Source organism: Semicossyphus pulcher, unplaced genomic scaffold, assembly GCF_022749685.1.
Source record: "Semicossyphus pulcher isolate SPU_LCO1_2020_fin unplaced genomic scaffold, fSemPul1.0.p SCAF_20, whole genome shotgun sequence".
Lineage (NCBI taxonomy): Eukaryota > Metazoa > Chordata > Actinopteri > Labriformes > Labridae > Semicossyphus > Semicossyphus pulcher.
This window is the reverse complement of record NW_027211694.1, coordinates 3,919,259-3,930,468: the sequence shown is the minus strand read 5'-3', so window position 1 is coordinate 3,930,468 and position 11,210 is coordinate 3,919,259. Positions and strand designations below refer to the sequence as shown.

The following is an 11,210-nucleotide window of genomic DNA, read 5'->3' as shown; positions in this document are numbered from 1 at the left end:
TTACAAAGCTTCCCTTCAAAGCTGCAGCCGCTGCCTGTGTGTGTGCGCGCCCGTGTGTGTGTGTGTGTGTGTGTGCCAGAAAGGGTCACTGAGAGGGAGATGAAGCAGAGAAGGAGGATGAAGAATCACATTTTTTAAATGTTTTCCAGGTTTAAATGAACTTGGTGTCTTACTGTATCACAAGTTGTTCATTTAATAATTCAGCAATAATTAACAGAAAATAGCATCAATCAATAGTAAAGTAAAAAGATAAATATTTCCCTCAGAAATGTAGCAAAGTAGAAGCATACATTATAAATACTCAAGTAAAGTACATTACATGAGTAAATTAATTCATTTCTTCCACTTCAAGTAAATCTTGAAGCAACTGCCCTCTAGTGGTAATCAACAGTAACTACAAAAACACTAATAAAACCATCCATCCATCCATTATCTATACCCATTATCCAGTTCAGGGTCGCGGGGGGCTGGATCCTATCCCAGCTGCCATTGGGTGAAGGGCGGGGTTACACCCTGGACTGGTCGCCAGTCAATCACAGGGCCGACACATAGAGACAGACAACCTTTCGCACTCACACTCACACCTATGGGCAATTTAGAGTCACCAATTAACCTTACAAGCATGTCTTTGGACTGTGGGAGGAAGCCGGAGACCCCGGAGGGAACCCACGCATGCACGAGGAGAACATGCAAACTCTGCACAGAAAGGCCCACCTTGCCCAAACCGGGGTTTGAACTGGTGACCTTCTAGCTGTGAGGCTTACCACTGCACCACCGTGCAGCCCCTAATAAAACCAATCCGACTGTATTTGAGGGATATTTATGTAAAAAAACAATCCCTAACCAACAGCCAACATTAGCCAACATTTCCATGTTATTCATGGACTGAGCATTATATATGAACATTAGCCTATAATTTAATATGTTAACAGAACTGGTTATTGTATGGATGTAGTTTTACTTGATAGCCATGAGGAGTTTTAAAGCATACAAATTGAATTCAATTTATTTTCCAGGTAGAATAATTATCTATAAAATAAAATCACATAGGTAGGAATTTAGATTTTTAGGTATTTAACAGAAATTGATAAAATTAGAAATGAGAAAAGTGGGATAGCTGTGTAGTTCATTACTTGAGTGCAGTTCCTTAATTCACCACTAAGTGGTGATGTTTACGCTGTTATCTTCTCCACACGCCACAGCGGCACTGAGATGATAAAAAAGGGCTTTCATGTTGATCCTATTACATTCCACAAGGGTCTGTCTTTCAAAGAGACACCCTGTGTCATAACCTATATTACATAACAAATTCCTTAATTAAATTATGTTTAATCAAGTGCAGACTTTATGTTTTAGCATTGAGGTCACTTATCCTTACTTTATCCTCCGAATTTCTTCTTTTATGTCTTTAAAACGAAATAAATTAACATTTTTGTTTCAGTGATTATTATTATTATATTGAATTTTGGGTTGATACGGCAAGAAATGTAACCTATTTCCCCATCATTTTCTACCTGGTGGTTTGAAGAAGGCTATGAAACAGCATCTAGAGCTTTAAATAATATACAAGTAGTGGACTTGGGTCATGACCTTATTATGAAAAGTCTGGGAACGATGTTTACGTTATAAAATATCCGTCTATCTTCCAGCCAATCAGCAGCGTTCCTCTTCAACCAATCAGAGAGGTCCGTGCGGAGATGGACCTAGACAGCGGCAGTTCACCTGCTTAGTGTTCAGAGACAGGACTGGACGAGCACCATCACCTGCTTTTTGGTTTAAAACTTCGTGAAGTACAAATTTTACTGATGGAAAGCCACAGCGGATCCTCTTCCTCGCGCCAAAGTGGAGGTTAACGTCCCAAACTGTTTACAAACGGCTCCGCCGGTACCGGCATGGCTCGGACCGGCACCGGCACCCTCCTCTGCCGCCGGAACATCAAGTTGGACTCCTTCCTGAAGCGGAACACGGAGCGGGCAGTGTACGAGCGGATCCGAGCCTACGAACCGTGCGTGGTCATATCGGAGACCATCAATAAGGTGTACATGCACGTGGTGCTGAGCGATGAGTGCGTGTACCTAACCGAGTACCCACCACGCACGCTCACTGCAGCCTTTAGCTTCAGGCGCGTGCGGGACATCGAGCTGGTGAGTTAACGGTAGAAAGCAGTAAGTTGCTTGAAAATTGTGACAACAGCTTTAACTAATCGATGAGCCGTTTGAGAGCAACTGAGAATTCTTGTTTTTGAATGATTTGCTAATTGTGTTCTTGGATAACTGATGAATCAATCTATAAATAAAGTAGGCTAGTGAAAGAGTCCATTTCAAAACATGTCCAGGGTTGTTCTTCCAAAGCAGTGTCCCCATTGTCAAGGAGATAGAAAGACGAGAATGTTTTGTCAAATAAGACATTCCCAAGTCAAAAACTTACCTTAAAAATAACCTAGAAGATTAATATGAGATTAATATTTTATGAGATGATGTATTTTATGTCGTTCAACTAAACCATCAATACTTTTTATCTATTTTGACTGTTGTTAAATTGTTTCACACATTTCCCAAGCAAAGTACCAAACGTACACAACATCGTTTAGCTAATCTATAACTGTGCTGTCTCTTTATTAATCGTTATATTACCTCATGTCATTCTCTGTGTTTAATAGCCAATTGACCCTCAATATTTATACCACTGGTTACCACATGTTAGTAATCCTCCCTCTGTTCCAGATGTCAGTGGTACATGGGGCATCCTCTGCTTTATTCTCACTAAGAGATATATCAAGCTTTATCTACTTCCCTGAAACCTGAGACATCATGGCAGTAGTTTCTTAAAATGCTGAAAAAACATATTGATGATGTATGTTAAAGACTTCAACTCAATTATTTGCTTATACAGTAGAAAAAGAAAGTGAAAAAATGCTCACCGCGGGGGTGACATCAAATTATCTGTTTGTCTGACAACATCAACAATATAAATCGGAAAACTAGAGACAAATTGTTCATTCATTCATCATACGATATATCTCTATCTCTATAAGATATAACATTCTTATATGATTTCCTGTCTTTTAATATATGTTCTGTTGCAGTTATGAGTTGACCTTCCTTTCAGTAATGTTGTATTTTGCCTGTTAAATACCTACAGTGACATGAAGTCTAAATATCTGGCAGCATGTTCAGGTGATGCTTCTGAAACAGTAGCTGTGTGTAGCTGAATAAGCCTCTAAATACTGCCTATCCACTTGTTATGTCATGTCGGTGAGAGGTTAAAGGTTTAACTTCGTCCATGCCGAGTTAATCTCGTTCACATTAAACCTTCAGATTACTGCCTGTGTTGGCTGCACAGGGCTGCCCTCACTGCGCCCTTCGCAGGTGTTAAGTTTTTATCTTAAGACGAGTCGTTTGTCTTTCCCCTTGATTTTTCCTCTACTGTGGTTGGAAACACTCCACAAAAAGAATTAGACTAATCCTGGACTAATACACCTCCTCTAACCGTACAGGTGTCAAACACACTGGCACAAGCAGAGCTCTTGAACTTGAAATGGAGGTTAAAGACAAACTCAATTGCTTGCAACTATTTTTAAGTTGCAGGGAATCACTAATGTGAATTTATGTATTGTCAGTGCCCCTAACCCAGACTGATCAGCCAATGACAGCCAGGCATTGTTGCATGACATCATCCCTCATTATCAAACAGAAAAATAATTAAATAAATAAAAAAATAAAAAATTCAAAAAGGTATATGGAATAATAGATAATGAGTTGAAAATAAAATACAAACAATAAAAAGAGAAATGAAAATGAATATATGTTAAAAAAAATCAAATAAAGAAAAAATAAATACAATAAAAATTATGTCAATAAAAATAGAAAAGGTATAAATGTAGAAATCTCCGTAAATTAATGTGGAAATAAATAGAGGAAATAGATAAATAAATATTGAAACCAATAAATAACACAAATTTAAATTATAGAAAAATAAATAAATATTTCATATATTAAATATCTCCTTTTTATTATTTTTAAGCTACATTTGATTTGTTTTTCTTCTTCAGCACACAGGCATGCCTATTATTAATATTTTAATAAAATATATATATATACATTACACTAAACACGTTGAACACATTTTGTTTGTTCACAGGTCAATGACTTACCTGATTTCCTCCATGGGAAGGACCGAGAACTCTGTCAGCACATTCGTATCACCTACCTCACTGACAAGCCTGCTCCGAAGAGCCGTGATTGGCTGAGGAGAGACAAGAGGGTGGGACTTCCTCCTGCAGCCCCGCCCTCCCGTAGAAACAGCCACTGCCCGAGGATAACGCACACCTTCGAAGGTAAAGAGTGTTTACCTGCTTAAAAGAAGGAAAAGGGGAGGTTAAAAAAGCAGATAAAATGTTGATAAATATGGATGCAAAATAAAAATCTGTAATGTTTTCCTTATCACTTGATACCTTTTAAATGTAACTTTAACCATCCTGTGTCTTTTATTTCCACCCCACAGGATATCCTGCACACAGGTGAGCATTACACACACTCGCACATTCAGACAGGTCTCTGGTTTGTCAAGTGATATCCATGTCTGGAAGCTGAGACTGGCCCGCTTGCTTTTACTTTTTAACCACCTGAAATGAACACTCTCAAACAGTCACCTCCTGCAGGCGTCATAATGTGGTTTGATTACGTTTTATCAGCATTCATTTAGCATTATTTGACTTTTGAGTCTTAGCTGCCCTCTGTGGTGTGACCTTGCGCGTCTTTCTTTTACCTGTCTGTCCAAAGTGTGCTGTTCTGTCTGGGAGTCACGGAGACAGACAAACTCTCTGAGCTATAAAACCTTTACAGCTGTTTTTGTCTGCAGATCTACAAGCGAGAGAAAGACAGAAGCTGGAGGGTTAAACTTTGAGTGTACATACCTGCATTTATATATGTGTGCCTCTCAGGCCAGTGTCCTGAAATGCAAGAACATTTGACACAAAGTCAAATATCATCTTCCACTTTCAGTTGTGAAACTTCTTAATGATGCGTAAAGTGAAAGCTGCCTCACTCTGACGGCTCTATAATGAGCCTCTGCAGCTTCTCAGGTAGCTCGTGACTTATTAATAAAGAGGGACATGTTGAGCTGAAGAGTGAGGTTCATGCATTGGCCCTGTGCATCCTCTCTGGTGGACCACAAACTTCTAGAGGATAGAAATTGTGTAATGAATTGGGCAACAGTTGGGATTTTTTTAGGGAATGTTGCTGCTTATTTCACCTTTGCACAGACTTAATAAATTAATTTTTGTTACTGTCTGGAAACATGTCGATCTTTGCGTCCTGTTTTTGGTTTGTATGTCTCTAGCGGGATTGTTATTCCTCCTTGTAATTCCTCTGTGTGTGTGTGTGTTCAAGAGCGTCTCCTGTGCATCAGTCAGGAAGCAGTTTGTTGACTGTGAGGCGGCGAGGGGACGCGTGAACAGATTTACTGTCACTGAACACTGAATTGTTGCCTGGTGACGACGAAGGCCACACTGCTATAAAACTGTCTCATGCTCAAGTGTACCACCCTTGGGAGGTCATTAAACACACACGCATAAAACACACACAGATTCAAAGAAGTTATGATCCATCTTTGGGGACTTGAAAGCAGTTTACAACTCAAAGACGGTTGTACAAAATCATTTTTTGTTAATTATGGACTAGAAATTGGTATATAGGTGACAGTAAATGCAAGACATACTGTATGTGAACATCATGAGCCTGTTTCCATTAATTTCCTTCCCCCTTTCACGTAACTATTTTCCCAGGAACCAAAGTGAAAATGCGACAGAGGAGGTCCACCTTTTACCGCCCACACGCTCCGCCTCCTGGCCAGACCAGGAGTCTCTGGGCCTCCTGAGGGTCCCACACCCTCCGAGCAGGCCTTCCTCCACAGCATCCTCCGTCTACTCAGGCTCCAGCTCCCCCAGTTCCCCCACCTCTCCCTCATCACCGTCAGATCACAGGCTGAACATCACAGAGACCGGCCAGGTACAGACAGACGGATGAATGAATGGATAGGCGTCATCAAGGCTGTTTTTCAGTGTGATCTAAATTACCTGCTCATAAGACAAAAAAGGCTCATTAACATTCAAAAATGTGCTTCAAACAAACTCTGATATCTTTTCAAATGCACGAAGCTCAAAGCTTCAAGAAAATCTACAAAGCTGGACTTTGCTTTAAAGTGACGAGAGCCTCTCTCTCTCTCATCCATGTTTACTTACAGATTTAAATTTAAGACAACATGGCTGATTAAATTTGTGAATATGTAAATAAAAATGTTTAATGTATGTGTAAAGCAGCAGAGAATGTAGCTCTACTTAGGTGTCTGAGCTTGGCATGACTCACCAAAAAAGACATCAACCTGTTGTGTGTCGTTGTAATGTTTCAGGTGCCGAGGAGGATTGGGTCGGTCCTTTCTCGCCTATTGAGAAGAAACGGTGTGAACAACAGAGAGACGAGGGAGGCCGAGCTGCATCTTTACGCCGTGTCACATACGTCCAGACTTTACCTCCATCTACAGAGCTCATGGAACAGCTACATTATTGTGAGTGATGACAGAGACTCACATGGAAAATATGTCTGTAGTTTTCGCCATTGCCAAAAAATCTATGATGGAAAGTTTCCAAAACACTTCATAAGTATATTATCTTATTTAAAATTGAATGATTAGGTTATTTCTTTAAACAGCTGAGCAAGCGTTACACACGCATGGGTTACCAGTGCATTTGTTGGGGACTATTTTCAGCGGTGGATTAATCCACATTCGGTGCCCTAGTGAGTATTTGGGTCAGCGAGACGGTGTCGCTTCCTCTACAGCGACTAGACTCCACACATGCTTTAGTACTGCTACACACACCTGTAAACAGACTTTGTGCAATATCTGCAGAGCTCGATGAACATGTTGCCTTTTCATGGCAGACATTTTTACTTTTAAGGTCCCATTACTCGTCCCAGTACGCCATGCCAGTCAGCCAGCATGTTCGGTACCAGGATCCTGAATCTGGCTCACTTAAATGGAAACTAGTAACATTTAATTCTATATAATTTACCTGTTCTTTTCCTGCTATTAAATGCAAAAATGTCACATATTAAGAGTCTGTGTGGGGTGTGTGTTTCTGTGTGTGTGTTCAGAGGTCCACTCTGCTGTTAGACCCACTCTACAGAAGGAGATGCAGTATCTCGCCTCACTCCTCTCCTGATAAGCTGCTTCCTTCCATCAGGTAACAAAACTCTACTGAAACAGAGTACAGCTCGAAACAGAGGCTGAATTATTATTAATGACCTACCCTGTGTTTGTGTGTGTGTGTGCAGCTTGGAGCGGACAGCTCACCTGTTCGGTCAGCTGAGCGCAGAGCTCCTGCAGGAGGAGATCAGTGTGGAGAGTCTCTACCTGCTGCTGCAGGAGCTGAGAACGGCTGCTCACCGTAACGTCGCACTGCGCAGACTCTTCTGGAGGGTGAGATGTCAAACATGGATGAGCAACAATATGTAGCTCATGACATGCATTTTTAATTTAAGCTTTAGTGTTGCACAAAGAAGGGAACTTAAAGAAGACAGATGACTCTCCTGGTGTATTCACTTTAAGCTGGATAAAGAGACACACATCCTTGTAGCTGCAAGGATTAGTCGATTAATTATAAATGGATGGACAGATAATGAATCTGCAACCATTGTTAGAGTGAAAATAGTCTTTTTCTGGTTGCAGTTGGTGAAGACTTCCTCTGTTGTTCTGTGTTTCAGTCCAGCGAGGTGTGCGTCTTCCTGGTTGAGACTCTGGAGGAATCTCTGCACGGCTGTCAGAGCCTCAGTGGAGTCTACACGGCAGATCAACTACTGTAAGCTTCAGCGTTTGTGTGTCAGTGTGTCTGAGAGAAAAGTGTGTCAGATCTTACCCCTGATTGAGGCTGTAAGCTGCTTTGTTTTTACACCACAAACTTTTAGTGTGTGTTGTCGTAATGTTTTATCTGTGTCAGGTTTTTAGACTCTGTGTTGGCAGAACTATTTATGCAGCAATATCCTTTTAATGATTTCTGTTATTAGTGTTCATAAGAGGTCTAAAAGGACGTTACATTTCTTTGTTTCCTTAAGCAGACAAAGGGAATATACATTTGTCAATGCAAAGCACATATTACCTATAAAACCGAATATATTTCCATGTCTGCTTTAACAATGATTGTGATTTAACTTCATCTAAGCGTCACCACTTCAATACGTTTTACATTACAGGATTTAAAAACAAAATGTGTTGCTCCAGGGAGTCGTATCATGTGCAGTATTTTTTGGCTCAAGAAGAATAACAGTTGAATCCTTCTGTTTAGGCTGAGCACTCTGATCGTCCAGACGCTGGCCGTCATGTTCAGAGAGACGGAGATCGAACCGGCCCGACAAATCCTGCTCTCTGCCAAGAAGTAAACATCTCGCCTGTCTTCTGTCTATTTCAGTACTTTAACAGATAAATCTCTTTCCTGCTGTACATGCCCTTTTAAAGAGGACGTTTCTTCTCCCTGCAGAGGTGCCCTCGCCTCCAGGATGCTGCTTGCCTTGATATGTGATCCAGAGTTGCAAACAGAGAACCAGGTATCTCTGACTGACTGTGAGGTGAGCTGCTCTCTCTACTCACATTCATGATATTTCAACTATTCTCTTCAGTCTGTATTCAATATTAAAGTCCTCCTTCTCTGTCCCTGGCAGCTTCAGGTCTTACTAGCTGAGTATCTGGACGCTGCCTGCTCTCTGCTCTTTGAAATGCTGCTTTTAGGACAGGAGGTGAGTTTAGGGCCATATCCAAATATTGTTAACAGTATTGTCATTGAGGGGGGCCTGCTGGTTTACATGCATAGATACATGTTAATATCTCTTGAAAGTATGTTCGATGCCCTTGGGCAGACTACATGAACTGTTGATGTAGACAGGCTCCAGCACGGGAATGTGCCAAAGGCTAAACCCTTGGATTTAGGATGTGACTTCACACTGTATTTAAATGTTCTGTGTTTTCAGGCCAGCAGATGTTCCCCTGCCGACAGCTTCCTGTCTGTTGGCTGGATCCTCAGAGTCCTGCAGCCTCACCCTCACCTGGTAACCTTCCTCAATCTCACTCAGTTCAGTTGAGCTGTCCAAGCGAGGACGGTATCTAACAAGTAGCATCTCAAAATTAAAGTGTGAAGAAACCCAATTTAGAAGGACTCTGATTAAAATCTTACTTCATAACTGGTCTCCTTCTCTCTCTGCAGTTGCCCTTCATCGACTACCAGGCCCAGCATGTGGTTCTGGTTCTGTCAGACCTGCAGGAGTCCTTTCTGAGTCCTGTTCAGTCCGTTCTGCTGTTCCAGCGCTGTCGCCTCCTGCTGGCCTGCCTGCAGTACAACAGCCAGCTGGCACAGCACCTCCGATCCAACTTCAGAGAGGAGTTCAGGTCGGTGCTGCTCTCTTTTCTGCTCAAGATTCAGAATAGCAGTTTGTCAGACGGTAATCCCTAAACAAGACTAGGTCAAAACCTAGTGTGTGGCTGACCGCATTAGGTCAATGTGTTACAAGGACTGTCCTTATGAGGCTGATGACAACCTGTTTGAAAGCAGGCCCGCCTACTCCCCGAACAAAGTATCCAGAGCCGTATAGACAGAGAGTCGCGTCAGTGGAGGTCCAGTATGCTCCATGATCCGCCATTGCGATGTCGCAACTCTCTCTCTCTACGGCTGTGAAAGTACCGTCACTCACTCAGTCAGTCAGTCACATACAGACCCATATGTACCCAGGCGGTCAGCCAAAAATAAAAACCAAAGTTTGCCAAGTACAAAAGCCTGGTGACCAAAATCAGCCCAGTGTTTATGGCGGTATTTTATGTACAATCACTCATACAACAGGAATCACACGTGGTTGATCCAACTGAGGTGTTGCTTTTAAGATCCGTGTGGCATATTTGTTCTGAAGGATCATCGTTTACCTGCAGGTACTCTGTGAAGCTGTCGGGTGCAGACGAGAAGCTTCCACCTCACTACCCAATCAGCCAGCCAACTCTACGCCTGGTTGAGCTGATCCGGACTCTGCACAAATAATCAGACACAAACACATGTGCACTTACACCTGAGGAAAAGGACTGTGACAGTGTGTGCCTTTACTGAAGTCTGACTTGTTTTGTGCATTGATATCTGTTCCACTGCTGCCATGAATGTACTTAGCAGTAAACTGCAGCTTATAGATGCGAAACAAATTGTCCCAGCAGGAATAAAAGCACTTGAAAAATGTACCTATAATACTGAGACAGTGGGATGTGGGTATAAGGGACTAAAGCACAAACTTTTTAATGTTTCCTAAGGTTAAGCCTTCTAGGTTATACTTATGTAATGATTCTGAAAATAAAGAGAATTCTGCATAAATCTAAAAACAGTTCTCATGTCTGAACAATCATTTTGCTTAATGAACTTTATATTTGTTTTGGGGGAAGAGAGTAGAAACCAGATCGATGCTAGCTGCTCTAAAAGGCTGTACTTAAAACACACCGGTGCTTTGAGCAAATTCAACAAAACCCACAATGCCATCATGCATTAATGTTTGCTTAGTATCGCTAAACACCACGTGCATCTGTGGGTGATAGGAATGTCTTCTTAGTTTTTTTTGTGGCAACAAATCCTTAACTGTTAAGGATTTTGACACAGGATTACTCGAAAAGTACTCAGTAAAAGTACTCCATATTATTCAGGCATGTACTCTAGGAAGTACTAAGTTCAGCAGTATATGTATCTTTGACTACTTATGGAAAATACGTTTTTTATTCCACATCAAAGTTGGGCGAAATATCTTTAATCTTGTTCTCTGTTAAGGATTTTGACACAGGATTACTTGAAAAGTACTCAGTAAAAGTACTTCATAGTTGTTATGCAAGTACTCTAGGAAGTACTAAGTTCAGCAGTATATGTATCTTTGACTACTTACGGAAAATAAGGTTTTTATTCCACATCAAAGTTGGGTGAAGCATCCTTATTCTTGCTTTCTGTTAAGGATGTTGACAAAGTATTACTCGAAAAGTACTCAGTAAAAGTACTTCATAGTTGTTATACAAGTAGTGTAGGAAGTACTAAGTTCACAAGTGTATTAATCTTCGACAAATTATGGAAAATAAGGTTTTTATTCCACATCAAAGTTGGGTGAAGCATCCTTATTCTTGCTTTCTGTAAAGGATGTTGACACAGGATT

General features: G+C 41.2%; 1 protein-coding gene across 1 annotated transcript; it reads left to right on the top strand.

Moving 5' to 3' along the window:
* Positions 1–1,892: 1,892 nt before the first annotated feature.
* On the top strand, positions 1,893–10,072 carry cunh12orf56 (chromosome unknown C12orf56 homolog). The gene is made up of 14 exons (XM_069671516.1): positions 1,893–2,144; positions 4,141–4,336; positions 4,504–4,519; positions 5,786–6,008; positions 6,409–6,564; positions 7,152–7,240; positions 7,332–7,476; positions 7,761–7,855; positions 8,339–8,428; positions 8,531–8,618; positions 8,712–8,786; positions 9,018–9,095; positions 9,251–9,432; positions 9,967–10,072. Exons 1-14 carry the CDS (start codon positions 1,893–1,895, stop codon positions 10,070–10,072), a joined length of 1,791 nt encoding a protein of 596 aa, XP_069527617.1.
* The last annotated feature ends 1,138 nt before the right edge of the window (positions 10,073–11,210 follow it).